The following is a 15,661-nucleotide window of genomic DNA, read 5'->3' as shown; positions in this document are numbered from 1 at the left end:
CTGTTATATGAACGTATTTTATGCCAGAAATAAGGTCCAGGTTTAAAAAAAAAAACAACGAACTTCTGGCAATTATTTCGAAGTGGGGGTGTTATTCCGATGTTGTCCAGCAGAGGGCAATAAGACGCCCATCATGTCTTGGCCATGGATGTACCACGGTCTCGGCTGGACAAGTAGGTATCGACAAATGTCTGCGCATGCGCAGAGGTGCCTTGTTCATGCTCTGACGTCATCGTCTTCTCCTGGCAGGAATTCGGGACGTGACCGATGCTCGTCCGACGCCGAACCGGGAAGCTGGTGAATTTCACAGTGAATACGCTGGGACTTCATCACAGCGGCGCTCAGGGAGAACTCTGACCGCCCGACGGACCTCTGAAGGCGGACGCACTGACACCTAGACCACAGTAAGAGCCGACACGTCAGCGGCGCCGTGTTGTTGTTTGCTAGCCGACGTTAGCCAGCTGTCAGCGGCTTCTGTGAGGGGAATGCAGCCCGGTCAGGTGACGTTTAGGTGAATGTGGCAGCTTTTGTTGACCAACTGCTGCTACGTTTTTCTGTCGGGTTTATTCCCCTGCAAGCTGTCTTCATTCTGTCCCGTTTAATCACATCACGACTCATGATGATGACTAATGAAATTACGTTCGGGTGGGGTCGGTTCTGCGGGACTCCATCAGCTGTCAGATCACAGAGAGACGTAGATTAGTTTGATTTGGTATCAGTCGAGTAACACGGAAGTGAGCCAGGACTTCCCTGTCTGCTATCAGACATCCTTCCCGAAGCATAACCCTTAGAGCTGCCGCGGCTTGGAAGTTAAGATTAAACCCCTTCAGTTGGTGTCAGTCCTGGTTCTGGTTCTACTTCTGGATCGGGCTCCTCCGAATGAGTCACCTGTCGCAGAGTTGAGGTGTCTCTGGATGCTTCTTGGGTTCTTTGATGGAGTAAATCAAACACGCGAATGGACATTTTTCCTTCATCCAGCCTTTCTGTCTGTGACGTCCGCAGAGGATTGTGGGTACTTAGAGGCATCCTTCACATTTTACCAAATTATTTCCTTCAAAGAATCCTCGTCATCACAACTGTTCTTCAGCCAGATCTGGGCTACGGTCCAACAGTGTCTCCAGAACCTTCCAGACTGAGTGAAATGAGCTGGAAGTATGTGAGCAGCAGCCATGATCAGATCTGTCTGAATCCTCCTGATACGAAGGAAAGGAGCTCCAATGCTTCCTTAATGATCTTCTTTAGGAAACACTGGATCACCCTTTATTAGAGAAAGGAGCTCATTCTGTCCCACAATTCCTTGCAGCTACAGATTTTATAGCGAGGCTCCATTATTTTTAACTGTGATTCATAAATATGAGGACAGGAGGATGAGTGTGAGCGGCCTGTGACAGCACTATATTTACCTTTTCTTAATTCTTTTGTTGCACCTTGATGATAAAGTAATATTCAATATTATCTCTGATGTATGAGGCGACCTTTGTGTAACAATGTGATGAGACTGCATCAGACAAAGTATCTAAAGCAATTTCTGTAGAATATTTATTGAACATCTGTAGTGTCAGTGTGGAGAGTCCTTCGGGAGTCCTCCAACCATCTTTACCCCATGATGTTTTCCAGCAAAGGTCAAGGAAAAGATGACGGAGGGTCATTTTTCCACTATTTGACCAGACCCTTGATGCTGTGGCATCCTGGAAACATGGCTCTTGAGAGTCCTTCCTTAACTCTGACACGATTAGCTGTGTGTGGGCTGCTGGATGTACATCTGATCACCGCAACATGAAGGAACGTCGACTAATTAAACTTTTAGGCTTTCATTTTCTCTAAAGACCATCTTCTACTAAAACCCATTGTTAGAAATACAGGAAACATTTTAAGTTATCAAGAAAGACCCCTTAAAATTTCCGTCATGTGCAGTGCATTCTGAGTAAGTTGGATTTCAGTGCCACATTTTGCTGCTTTTGGTGCAGTTTCCTGTCAAAAGGCAACCGAAAGCTTTTTCCGATGACGGAGGGATTAAAGGCGGCTTCCTGGGAGAAGTAGTCATCCAGACGGGTCACATGAGTCGGGTTCTTTCAAGGCTAAAGGTGTGTTCCAGTTAACAGCTCAGAAACCATTAGGATTTCCCACTGAGCAGGTTACCAGATGATGACGATGAAAGGTGACATCTTTCATAATTGAATTTGTGAACTAGCGGTAACCTGAACTAAAAATCACCCATTTGGACCAGAACTCAGAGTTCTTTATGCAACCAGCTGACCTGTATGTTAACCACGTCCTCGGCTGAATCAGAACAGGTTAAACATGTTTTTCTGTTCCGTCTTGATCTGTCAGCTCTAATCTAAGACGGATGTATATCATGAAGTTCTGTCTGATCTGCTCTGAGTCGGAGCTGCTGGGGATGAAGCTAAAGTTTCAGAGCTTTGTGCAGATACTAACACACTTCTAACAGCTTTTTGACTGCAGTCCTCTCCTATCTGGATGGGTTTTATCTTCTTCACAAGTCTGATTGGTGGATTCTTTGCAGTAGAAGCATTTTATTTATTATATTATATATATTATATTTCATTTTTATTTTATTTTGTCAAAATAACCGTAAGTGCGTTGCTCACTGCGGTCGGAGCGATCATCAAGAGCCCCGACGTGGACATGATCGCTCTGCCGGCTGATTTCCACTCTCCACCTGAGTGTCCGCACCGCAGGGAGCTGAACACGGCGGGATGGCTCCAGCTGATTTCCCCAGAGAGGAGGCAGGCGGACAGGGAGACACAGACACAAGACCGCAGGTCTCTCTGCTTCCTCTGTCCCCGGTGGTGTGAGCTGCTGCTGCTCAGGGCAACACACGCAATAAAAACTGCACTGAACCCAACGTTTTATATTTCCAAGCGACGTCCCGCATCACACATAGAAATTTGCCGTGAGAAGCTGTCCAGGTCTGGCAAACTGCTGCTAGAACTACTGGGGGTTGTTCCAGCATCTGGCACTCGTGACGTCACGCACCTGTCGTTCCAGTTTGCCAAATTCGAGTCAAATGTGGTGATAGTTTATTGGGCCTAATCAGGACTATCCAGGGGCCTAAAATTATTTTAAAATCATAAAACAATTCCATGGTATATAAGGAATCAATCTGCTATTTCAGTTTTGTGCAAAAAATCACCTTTCTGTAGGCCTTTAAAGGAAGCATTAAATGATGCATAAAACGCTCCTTTTCATCATTGAACTTGATTTGTAATACACTCTTCTGTTGAAGTTAGACGTGTGTGGTGTAATGGATCAGTGAGGAATGTTCTGTATCCTCAGATCCTTTAGTTTTAATGAACGTCTCTGTCCTTGCAGCCTGATTGGTTGTTTGTGTTCAGACCCGCCCCTCCTCCTACCACTCAGAAACAACACGAAGAACCTTTCAGGGTTTGCAGGTCGCTGGGTTTCTGTTCAGTGTTGCATGTCTGGTGAGTTTCATTGTGATGAAGCTTCTTTTTGTGTGGAGCAGCTCAGCTCATCATCATCATCATCTAAAATGGTTCAGTCCCAGAGACGATGCTGCGTTCAGTGTCATTATTAAGATCAGATTTATTGGTCATGCATACACACGACATCTGTCCTCCGCCTTTAACCCATCCAGGTCGGCACCTGTTGACACACTCATAGAGACAGATTCCAACCTGGAGCGGTGGGCAGCCATTCACAGCGCCCGGGGAGCATGGGGCCTTGCTCAAAGGCATCTCGGCCATGACAAGGAGGTGGACGGATACCCCTCCAGCTGTCAGTTTCGCCAATCTTTTTGAGTGGCGAGAGTCGAACCGCCAACCTTCCGGTTATTGGACGACCGACTCTAACCACTGAGCCCCCATCGTAACACAGTCCCAGTCATCAGGAGACACAAATGAAATGATTTCATGTTTGAATCGGCTGATAGGGATTTGGGTTTAAACATCATAATGACTTATGTCTGCAGTATTGATCCAGTATTGCACCGTGACCCATCTGTGGTACGGGTCGGTGTCCATGTTGTTGATGATCCGTCCGTCCCTCATAGCTCAGACAGGAGGAGCCGACGTGACCTTTAAACTGAATTACATATGACAGATGGTTTTAAGAAGCCTCGGCAGACCCTGGTGTGTGCGCTTCATCATCGTCTCTGAGCCTCTGCTGTTCGTCAGCCTGATTTGGATGCAGGCGGGCATCCTCTGAGTGTGTTTCAGAGATTAAAACACACGCTCTGGGTGTTTTACACCGTTTGATTTCAGGACTAACTTCAGTCTGTGGCTCTGAAACTGAGCGATGGAGTCCGTACAGCTCTGTTTCTTCCTCTCCTGAAAATAAACGTTAAATGATAAAGACTCTGTTAAACGTTTGGTCCTAAATGTCACATGATCAGGGCCATGTCGACTGCGTTTTCTTTCATCTCGGGGAACTGACTCTAACTCTGCTTCCGCTCTTCTTATTTTATGGCTGAAACTGACAAACTATTGCTCGATCTCCTGATTAATTTGCTGTGAAGAGACTGTCCAATCTGTTGGGTTTCTTCTTCGTATTTGCGCGTCAGCGTCTCTGTGTTTGGGTCTCGTGCAGGTTCCTGCCGGCTGCTGAGGTCGCTGCGGCGCCATGAGCGGGGCTGCGCTCGGCATCGAGATCGTCCTGGTGTTTTTCTTGGCGCTCTTCCTGCTGCACCGGTATGGAGACTTCAAGAAGCAGCAGCGCATGGTGCTATTCGGCACGCTGCTGGCCTGGTACCTGTGCTTCCTCATCGTTTTCATCTTGCCTCTGGACGTCAGCACGGTCAGTAAAACGCAGCAGTGTTCAGACGGTCAGTTAAAGGTTAAGAATTCAGTGAAGCAGCAGAACCCCGAAACGGAACCGAGTCCAGAGTTCTCTGAAAGGCCTGACGTGTGTTTGTCCCTCTGCTCCTTACAGACCATCTACAGGCAGTGCAAGTTGGAGCATGAGGACGTCAACCCGGCGCCGTTCAACCACACCACACCAAACGCGTCTGTCACGCCCACCAAAAGGTGTGTGTGTGTGGGTCATGTTGATGAAATGATGGCTGGATCTTGGCTTTGAGATCAGAAAACAGAGACTATCTGGAAGAAAGTCGGTCGCAGAGAGGCTCATCTCACTGCAATCTGACTCTTTTTGGGCTTTAAACATCAGACAATAACACTAAACATCTCGACTGCATTTTCTCCAACATTTAACAGAATAAATGAACGATTGTGAGATTAACTGAGTCAGATGTGACATTACAGTGTTTAATACACTTTTCTCCACCTTTATTTGTGATGGAAACGACCAGATCCATCAAGTCTGGTTTCCATTTATTACCGAAGCGTTGGATAACTCTGCTGTCTGTAAAAGTAGAGAATGCATTTTAAGTATTTTTCACATCTGGATGTTTTTAAATGTTTGTAAATGAACAGATAAAAACTGGATACGACAGATGGATATGCTGCCACAGTCTCACCTCTTGGTTTATCAAAGCCTCGGGTTTAATGTTCCACGTTCTGGTTTTTCTGAACGCGTGTGATGATGTTCGGGCGCTGTGGGACGATGTAGCTGAGGTGGAGGCACCGGCGTCACGCTAATCAGCGCAGGGCCTCTCCGTTTGGAGAGATGGTGAAGATGACAGAGGCTCACATGGTGGCTGTGTGTTTGGGTGGAGCAGAAACAGATTTCACAGTTCTGTTTGAAATGTTCAGACTGTTCACCGCGGGGCTGTCGGACACAAGTTAGACCACCATTAAACCTTCTTCTTTGTCTGTTTTACTTTAAGTGTGATGGTAAAACCTTGTTAAAGTGCACGTTTTATGCAGTTTATTGTTTCTGATGAGATTCAGGAAGTTTTAGTTTAATCAGAGCTGAAAGTAGTTGGAATTTAGAGGAAGTATAAAGTAGATAAAATAGTACTTGTAAACCTCAGAAATGAATCTTTGTCTGATACCTCTGCGTCTCTAATGTAACCAAACAGATGAAAGATAAAATGGTTCCAGATTCAAACGCTGCTCACAGCCTCTCTGTTACAGCATCTCTAAGCCGTGCTACAAGCCTTGGAGCTACATCCCTGATGGCATCATGCCCGTCTTCTGGAGGGTGGTGTACTGGACGTCTCAGTGCCTCACCTGGTCAGTCAGAGTCTGATCCATGCACAGACCTGTGCTTCCGCTGTGGTTTGTTAAATGCCTGCTGTGTGTCCCCAGGCTGCTGCTACCCTTCATGCAGTCGTACGCTCGCTCTGGAGGCTTCTCCATCACCGGGAAAATCAAAACGGCGCTGATAGAGAACGCCATCTACTACGGAACCTACCTGCTGATCTTTGGCTCGCTGCTCATCTACGTGGCTGTTCATCCCGAGTGGCATCTGTCCTGGTGAGTAAAATGAGAGAAAAATGTGTCATGTGTCTGCAGGTAGAAAGTAACATGAAGCTGCTGATTACCTGCTAACCGACCTTTTAATAACATCATAACATGGCTGCTGTGTTTAAAGAAAAGTAGTGAGAATAAGTAAGTTCCTGAGCTAATGTTTGTGTATAAAAGAGCGGCACAAAAACTCAGGAGAGTGGAAAGAAAAACCTCAAATTATCATAAAAGTAATAATAATCAAATGTTCAAAACTTCAGAGAGACAGAAGGAACATGAAATCAGAAGCAGACTGTATGTTTTATTCATACAGGAGATAGCCGATCTGAGGATAAAAACGCATCACATGACCTGCTCGTCACTGAGAGGCGGGGCTTATCTACATATTCACAGATGTCAGAACACTGAAGGAGTCCCATCTGAGCTGTTCTAATGAGATCTGTGCGAGTGAGGACTGTTTGTTTTCTTCCTCCCGTGTGTACACAGGTACGAGCTGCAGACCATCGGCATCACGGCGGCCAACACCTGGGGTCTGTTCCTGCTGGTGCTGCTGCTCGGCTACGGCCTGGTGGAGATCCCACGCTCCTACTGGAACGCCTCCAGACACGGACACCTCCTCATCAAGACCTACTTCAAGGCGTCCAAGCTGATGACGGAGAAGGCCGACGCCGAGGAAAACCTGGAGGATGTGATGGAGGTGGGCAGGAGGTGGAGGTTACTGTCGTGTGCAAACATCTGGTTGGTGTCGGTTTGACTGAAACTGTGTTCTGCTGCAGGAGGTGAGGAAAGTCAGCGAGTCCATCAAGTACAACCACCCGCTGAGGAAGTACATTGACACCATTCTCAGAAAAGTAAGTTTTTCTAAACTGGACTTCATCTTCTGATGGTGGTGTGACGGGTGGAGGTTGTGATGCTGTGCCGACTGTCCCCGCAGTGCCCGCTGGACTACCAGGAGAAGATGGGCCGGAACATGGACGACTACGAGGACTTTGATGAGAAACAGAATACGTACCCCACTGAGAAGAGCCTGGTGAAGCTGCACAAACAGGTGAAACCCGGCTCCAACGCGGGCCTTTCCTCTGAAGCTGTCCGATGCAAAGTTTCATTTAAGTGGCTGAGTGGTTGAAGCTTCAAACAGTAGATAAATCTCAGTTTGGTTGTCCTGCAGAAACCAATAAAACGTTTAAATTAGGGCTGGGCGAGTTAACTCGTTATTATCGCGTTAACTTGTTAATTATTTAACGATAAATATTTTATCGCGCATTAACGCAGGTTTCATTATTGTAAAAGTAAGTTGAATGCATAACATTCACACAGTTACTGCAAACACAACGAAGCAAGGAGTGATAAAATAAAAATAAACTAGCAGGTAACATCACCGTTACAGGTGCTCCTCAGTCTCTGTGTGAAGCTCACGGAGCTAACCGGCGCTACTTCCTGTTTTACTTGTTTCAACATAAAAGCACGTATTTCAACATAAATTAAAAAAAAAAAACTCCTGCATTTACAGCCAAGTTGAATTGTCTTCTCACCTTAGTAGTTCCAGTCTAAAATATCACTCAAAGGCAAAACACACAACTGATAGCAGCAAGTCATTCAAGGAAACAGACAGTGGAGCGAGGCTTCTACATAAAAACTACAGAAAGATGCTGATGTTAAAAGTGTGTTGCACAACAAATGTTATGGCACTTTCATTCATATGGCAGCACATTTAAAATAAAACTAAATGCTAAAAGCTATACACTACTTTTGAATTCATTTTTGGATTTTGCGTACAAATGCGATTAATCGTGATTAATCAGGGAAATCATGCGATTAATTAGATTAAACATTTTAATCGTTGCCCAGTCCCTGTTTAAATGTTTAATTATTTTTACATGCCACATGTTAGTTGTACAGCAGAGAATCACAGCCGTGGGTTTTTGCTGAAGTTTCCATCTCAGATGTTCATATAGAACAGTAAAATCAGAGGAAAGCACCTGAAGCAGCTCAGCTCGCCGCAGTTCGTCTCTGAGCGTTTTATGAAGCTGGTGTTTGTGTGTTCAGGTGATCTACGCAGTTCAGAGACACAACCGGACCCGGGTACAGTGGCAGATCCTCCTGCAGCAGGCCATCCACCTGGAGGACGTCGCCAAGAACGAGACCAGTTCCAGCCACCAGTTTGTGCACAGCTTCCCGTCTACTGAGCCGGCCGGCTGGTTCAGCAGATACATTTACACCCCGACTGTAGGTGGGTTTCAGAACCGAGCTGGATGTGGTTCCTCTGGTCCACTGAAGAGCTGCAGCAGCATGCAGGATGAAGACTAAACTGTGTGTGTGTGTGTGTGTGTGTGTGTGTGTGTGTGTGTGTGTGTGTGTGTGGTGCAGAGTGGTACTGGGAGTGCCTCCTGAAAGGCTGGTTCTACCGCCTGCTGTCAGTGGTTCTGACGCTGTTCAGTGTGGCTGTGGTCTGGTCCGAATGCACCTTCTTCAGCACCCGGCCCGTCCTGTCTCTGTTCGCGGTGTTCATTCAGCTGGCTGAGCAGGACTACAACTACCTGTACATCGAGGTGAGACACGCACAGAAAACACCTGAGACTCGCTGCTTCACACTCGTCTTATTTCTGGACCTTGTGTCCTCATTTGGATCTAAACGAATGTTCTGAGAAGACAAAAAAAAAAAAAGCACTTGGAAGTGCTCAAACCTTGCAGAAACCCTGATGCTTCAGCCTTCGTAGCTGCTCTTTGCTAAGTAACCTCTCCCCTGTCCACCAGATGGCGTGCTTTATCACAATCTTCTTCCTGTGCACGTGCGTTTACTCCACCGTGTTCCGGATTCGAGTCTTCAACTACTACTACCTGGCCTCCCACCACCAGACCGACGCCTACAGCCTCCAGTTCAGCGGCATGTGAGTGACAGGAAGTCCTTAGACTTGGCTCAGTCTATGTTGGACAGAAGCAGCTGAATGTTTCTGATCTCCTCACGTCACCTCTGAACTCGATGGTCTCTCCTCCGCAGGCTCTTCTGTCGCCTGACTCCGCCTCTCTGCCTCAACTTCCTGGGTCTGATCCACATGGACTCGGCCATCTCCCACCGGCAGAAGCTGCAGACGGCTTACACCTCTGTAAATACCCCTGAAGTCATGTGACCTGCTGCACGATGCCCGGCTGCGGCTCCCTGCCTGACCTGTTGTTTGTGTTTCAGATCATGGGATCAATGCGCGTCCTCTCGTTCATCGCCAACGGCTTCTACATCTACTACCCCATGCTGATAGTCATCCTCTGCATCGCCACCTACTTCAGGTGAGTTCATCACAGGAAGTGTTTCCTCCCAGGCCGCCTTCTAACTGATTAGTCAGAACACAAACAATGTGGTTTCTGAGATGATACTCAGGTTTGTATATGTGCTACTTTTAAAGGGAAATCTTTAAGTTGAGGACACATTTCAACACATTGGGGATCTAAACGACTACTTTCTGGCCTGAAAATGTTTCAAATGTTGCTAAAGTTTACAGAGTTTAGAGCTTAAAGCTGCAGTCTGCAACTCTTTTTCAAGCATAATGCCTGGAACTGTCCGGGGATTCTGAAAGTAGTACATTGAATACCCCAATACAAAAAAAATGAGTTCTCTAGGTCCCCTATATGTCCCGCTAGGTCCCTCCAAAGCCAGCAGGTTTGTTTACAAAATTGCAAACCGGACCCGTAAAAGGTAACCAATCAGGTTACGAGCTGGGCTCTGCTGCCTGTCAATCACCGATTGTGCACGCGCGATACAAGCTAGGCTCGTCCCCACGCTTATTTATCTAGACTATTGAACTTCATTACGTGCTTGTCTACTTACTGTGTCTTCCATGATCGCAAATGACAGGTGAGTTGATGAATGAGGAGTGGTGCATCTGGCGTGCACGTCTACATGCACGAGTTCTCATGTGTTTTGATGGGGCGGGACAGGAAGTTGAATAACTTTTTATTTTTCGGTTAAAAAATAAGCATTTCTTGCATTTTGCGACTACGGAGGTCACCGTTTTCAACTTCAAGCGTTCTGATAGATCATGTAAACTCTTAAAATGCCAAAAAGTAGGACTTTACGTATGACAACAACAAATCCTGCAGACTGCAGCTTTAAGCGAAATCAGCTTCAGGCCGGCTGATTTCGGCTCGAGCAGGAGCGAAATGCATTGTGGGTAAACGCTCTGCATACTGTCTGATGTATGCAGTATGGAAGTATGCCATATGTAGTATGCTGTTTCGAACACAGCCCTGGACTTTTTTCAGAGTCTGGTTGATTTGGTGCTTTGCCCGTTCTAAATAATACTCTGCTGTCAGATCCCCCTGACCTCTCTCCTCTAAGTCTGTACACAGATGACAGAGTCATAATTATTAGACTTATTATTCTTTTTCATTGATGATAAAACCAGCCAGTGAGTTAACACAACATCCTACTGTGTTTAACTTATCAGGGTTTATTTAGTGAATATAATTAAGCTTCAGTTGGACCCAAACAGTGAACCCAGATATTAAACTCTGAAGCCAGTAAATGTTTCAAACCAGCCTGAAAAATACAACTTGAATGTGACTGAAGTGGTTAAACAGCATCTGTGTTTGTCCCTGTGAGGGGACTGAAGCCCATTTCAGGGGATATCCTTCAGTCTTCAAACTTCTCACACAAATGTGTATGAAACTTTATACTCCCTGAGTGCACCTGCAGTCAGACTGATCCTCAGAAAACTTAAAGTGTGGGAATCATCAACTAGTTTTGAGCTCAGTTTATTTGAGTTGTAATTAAATTGTAGAAAAGCAAAATTTGAAGTGTAATCATTGTACTTTTAGTGCTAAAGTGGAACAACTTAGAGTATACTTAGTACTCAGTAGTACTTAGTAGTAGTGTGGATGAACTAATTCACATGTTTGATCAGTTAAATAAAGTTCACTTACTTTGTTTTATAAGAATACGAACAATTTATTGCCAAAGTGCCACTAATCTTAAAGCAATATGACATTAATATGTTCTTATTTTATAATTAGTGTGCTCAATCATCACATTTCTATTAATAACAGTCAGTACCTAATAGCTGCTTACTAAAATATGTTGTTTTTACTTTACGGGTTGAATTAAAAGGTGTGAAAAGAGGTCTCTTAAATTTAGAAATCATTTTAGATATACTAACATTTTGGATGATAAAATATTAATTTCAGTCCACTGTTGCCATAATAATTCTGAGAAAACAACTTTGAAATGTACAAAAACAAGCTTAACAGAAACTGAAATAAATACACTTTAGTAACTGCAGAAAAGTTTGACTTGAAGTACATTTTCTTTCAATAAATTCCAATAACTGTGAAAAATAGTTGAAAGTGTGACATCAGCAAACTTCTCATGTGTTTGAGGATGTTTTGATGATTTTTGAGATTTATTTCCCAGCTGCTTCTCAGAAATGTGTGAATAAAGGCTGAGGAACATTACATGTGAGGAAGGGCTGTAAAGTGGTCTTTATGACGAGCAGGTGAAATAATGTGAAGGCTATTCAGTGAAAGGACACGAGCCTCTGAGCTGATTTTCTGATGTTCCCAACTCTGTCCTCAGTCTGGGGACGCGCTGCCTGAACCTTCTGGGCTTCCAGCAGTTTATGGGCGACTGTGAGATGACGTCTGACCTGATCGACGAGGGGAAGGAGCTGATCCGACGCGGTGAGACTGCGATACAGAACAGGCTGAGAGCCCGAAGCCGGCGGCAAATATTCACTCTGTAATCTTGTGTTTTCCTCAGAGAGAAGGAAGCGGCAGAGGGTGGAAGACGGAGAGAACAGACGGAGAGTGAGTGGCTTTGTTTCTTCTTCTACCTGCTTTTATTAAGCTGACGTGCCATACAGACAGAATACACAGTGGATGGGTCTGTTTGGACTATTTTAACAGTCAGGAACTGAGTTGTTCTTCTCCGTAACTAACAAAGGGATATTGACTTGTTCCAGGAGTGGAAGGAGCGTTACGGGAACCAGAGAGAGGACTACGCTGCGAGGAACCGGAGCAGCCACGAGATGAAGGAGACCACTTACTCAGACTCCAGCAGCAGCAGACGTCAGTGCAGTCGGTTTTTTTCTTCTTTTGCAGCCCAGGTAACGTGTGTCTGAGTCACGCTTCTGATCACATGACTGTCTGAACAGAGGCCAAGTATTCTCGCTCCGGGAGCCGAGCAGAGAGGGACTGCATGGAGCTGCTGCAGGACGCCGAACCTTTAGATTTCAACGCCGAGACTCTGACAGACGACCCTCTGGACGCGGACTCTGGCAGGTAAACAGGAAGTCCATCTCTCTCTCACACACACACACGCGCACGCACACACACACACACACACACACACACACACACACACACACACACCTGTTGAAGTGGTTGGTAAATGTTCGCTTTATCTAAATCTTTAGTTTGTGTGGAAATCAAAAAATAACAATGAATAATGAGTCAGTTATTAGTTGAATTTAAGAGATTATTTTATTTATTTATTTTGTTTTAAAACAGATTTTTTACACTTTTGAATGATTCTCACCCAGGAACAGCTGAACGCATGGCTCTCCCCTCCCCGCCTCTGTTGGAGCACTGCACTGATGCAGGCTGAAGGTGGAGCCTCTCAGCTGTTCTGTCAGGCATTTAGTTTGGGCTGAGACGAAGCTGCAGGTCCTGTGGCTCTTAAAGCGACCGGTGGTGCAGTTCTGAGTGGAACTGAACCAGGGCTGTCAGAGTCTGGGCTTCATCCATCCATCCATTATCTATACCGCTGAATCCGTCGATCGGGTCGCGGGTGGGCTGGAGCCTATCCCAGCAGTCAGTCTGGGCTTCAAATCAAATCAAATCAAATCAAATCAAAACTTTATTTATATAGCACCTTTCATACTAAAGAAAAAAGCAACACAAAGTGCTTTACATAATAAAATCAGTAATAAAATCAATTCAATTCATAAACTCACACACAACATCACACCGACAACCACACTGCACACATACTACCCCCCACCACCCCCAACATGAGCAACATCAACAACAATCAACAACAATCAACATTAAAATCAACATTAATTCAGCTTTGTTCTTACCTGTTCTCTCGTACCTGAGAGTCCTTCAGTTCTACGCCAGGCTGGTGTTTGATGGATGCCCACACCTGTGTGCTGCCGTTTCCTCACCTGTGTTTTTGGTGTCTTCAGGCCTGCAGGAGGACGGTATCTGTCCATGTCGTCCTCTCGGAACCGAATATTTGACGACGTCTAACGTGGAGGAGAAATCTGACGGAGCGTCACCGCCTTCACATCCTCTGACGCCACGCATGAGCTCCACCTCTCAGCTGTTTCCTCCCACGCTAACACCCAACAGCTCAGGTGTGTCACCTGGAGAGATCTCACAGTTATCCCAGCCAGCACGGCCGCTGGTCAGTGAAGGAACATGACTGCTGTCACTTATTTAAACCCTCTGGTATGAATGAAGATTTTCCCTCCTGAACACACTCTGAGCATGCTCAGTGTGAGCCTGCAGAAAGCTGCACGTTAACGAGGTTTAACGAAGGTCCTTGTTAGTATATTTATATTTTTATGTTGTCTTTGTGTTGTAGATTTAACTGTATGATCACATGACCCATCACTGATAACTTGTGCACTTGATCTGAAATGTCTTGACTACTTAAGCTTCGGTCATGAGAGCAGCTCAGATTTCCACCTGAATGAAACCATGTGACCTGAAGCTGGCTGCGTGGAGTCTGAACAGCCTCAGCGCTGTGCACGGCAGGCTGACGTGTATTTATCATGTTAAAGAAGGAAGTTTTCCCACAGACCAGTTTGAAGAACCTCGTCTGAGTTCACAGCTCAGAATGAATCTTACCGCCTTCCAGACATTTGTTCAGGTTGAATTTGAAGTCAAATAAACCCTGAAACCTCTTCAGGAGTCAGTTAATGCAGTTTTAACTGAGCAGTGTTAAGATTTTTACTGCTTTCAGTTTGTGAGTAACCTGGAGTTAAAGGTGTCTGAGAGCAGATCCCTGAGGAACGCTGCATCGTGCAGCTGTGATTACATCCTGAGGTGCTGCAGAACCAACCGTCTCTGTAGGTGTAGTGATGTCAGAAACCTGCCATGGAAACCAGGAGCTGTCTGAAACCAATGAAGGTCGGAGCTGTGAGAACACAGGAGGTTCTGCTTCAGGTCCCGAAATAAAGTCCACACAGTCAGAACAGGTGGTGAGGAGGAGGAGGAACGTGTTCACCTCCTCTGTATATATGTATGATATGTCTTTTATATTTTATGGGCTGATAAATGATGTAGAGAATCGCGTACGGTTTGTATTTAAGTTGACCTCCTCCCTGTAGAAGCAGCAGCAGTGTTCGTGGTTCTGAATGTTTCTAGTCAGTCGTGAACGCAGCACGTTCTCTGAGCTCTCAGTGTGGTGAAAACGTGTTTGTTCCTCTGCTGTTTGAAAATAAACTTCATCAAAGTGTTACAGACTGTGTTCCTGCTCATTGGCTCGTTCTGTATCAGTAAATTATGTGAACATGTTTCAAACTGCTTCTGGATCATTCCTCTTTCATCCGGTGACCTGCGGCTGCTCTGATATGAGCGCGACTGGATCTCTTGTTACAGTTGAAGATGAGCACATTTTACATTTGACTCATTCTCACTCCCCGTCTGGTGGAGGCCCCTGTCCACAAGGTCTTTAAGTTGCACCTTCAGGTGTGAGATTAAGCTTTTGAGGCGTAGTCTCTGCAGACTTGTGAGTATTCCAGTTTACACTGATGTGAACAGATGGAAGCAGTGGTGTGTTGAAAGCTAGTTAATTGCCCCTCTGAATAATCCAATTAATTGGATGGCAAAAATCTAATGACCGCCAACCAACACTGTGGGTGTGATGATACCAAATACCAAAGCTTTTTATTACCAAATGATAAAGTTTGAAAATTTAGATGTTAAATCTTTTCAAAGTGTGAATGAGTGACTCATGCTGGTGGAAAACACAGCTGATACCCCAGATCCTTAATGCAAACAGTTTATTTATTTACTTTGTCACCATGTTACAGTCCATGCTGTGATGTAGTTTAGGACTTTTTATCGTGTTATCTTTTAAGCCAGTAAAAAGCACTGAGAAGTTCTTCAACTTATTGAGGGATTACTGAGGGACTGTGGTGTCCACAGGGGATGTTTCCACCTGCAGCAGAGCCTCATCCAACAGCCTCATCAGCAACCATTCAAATGAACAATGGAGGATGATGACGCTGGTTGAGACAGAGAATTAATTTATTTTCTTTCCTGATCATTGTAACAGGTACTGTAGGTACAAGTCAAAACTGAGTGACCTTATA

The 15,661-nt window shown here is 45.3% G+C and overlaps 1 protein-coding gene across 1 annotated transcript; it reads left to right on the top strand.

The window, feature by feature from the left end:
• Positions 1 to 220: 220 nt before the first annotated feature.
• lmbrd2b (LMBR1 domain containing 2b) lies at positions 221 to 14,805 on the top strand. The gene is made up of 18 exons (XM_075455711.1): positions 221 to 404; positions 4,570 to 4,776; positions 4,912 to 5,006; positions 6,018 to 6,116; positions 6,192 to 6,359; positions 6,837 to 7,047; positions 7,127 to 7,201; positions 7,285 to 7,398; positions 8,397 to 8,580; positions 8,718 to 8,899; positions 9,105 to 9,238; positions 9,349 to 9,454; positions 9,535 to 9,632; positions 11,914 to 12,017; positions 12,097 to 12,143; positions 12,299 to 12,404; positions 12,491 to 12,617; positions 13,526 to 14,805. The coding sequence occupies exons 2-18, from the start codon at positions 4,603 to 4,605 to the stop codon at positions 13,587 to 13,589; spliced, it is 2,088 nt and encodes a 695-aa protein (XP_075311826.1). The 5' UTR covers positions 221 to 404; positions 4,570 to 4,602; the 3' UTR covers positions 13,590 to 14,805.
• The last annotated feature ends 856 nt before the right edge of the window (positions 14,806 to 15,661 follow it).

The sequence above is a fragment of the Odontesthes bonariensis genome, chromosome 22, assembly GCF_027942865.1.
Source record: "Odontesthes bonariensis isolate fOdoBon6 chromosome 22, fOdoBon6.hap1, whole genome shotgun sequence".
In the NCBI taxonomy this organism is placed as follows: Eukaryota; Metazoa; Chordata; class Actinopteri; order Atheriniformes; family Atherinopsidae; genus Odontesthes; species Odontesthes bonariensis.
This window is presented reverse-complemented; position numbering and strand designations above follow the sequence as displayed.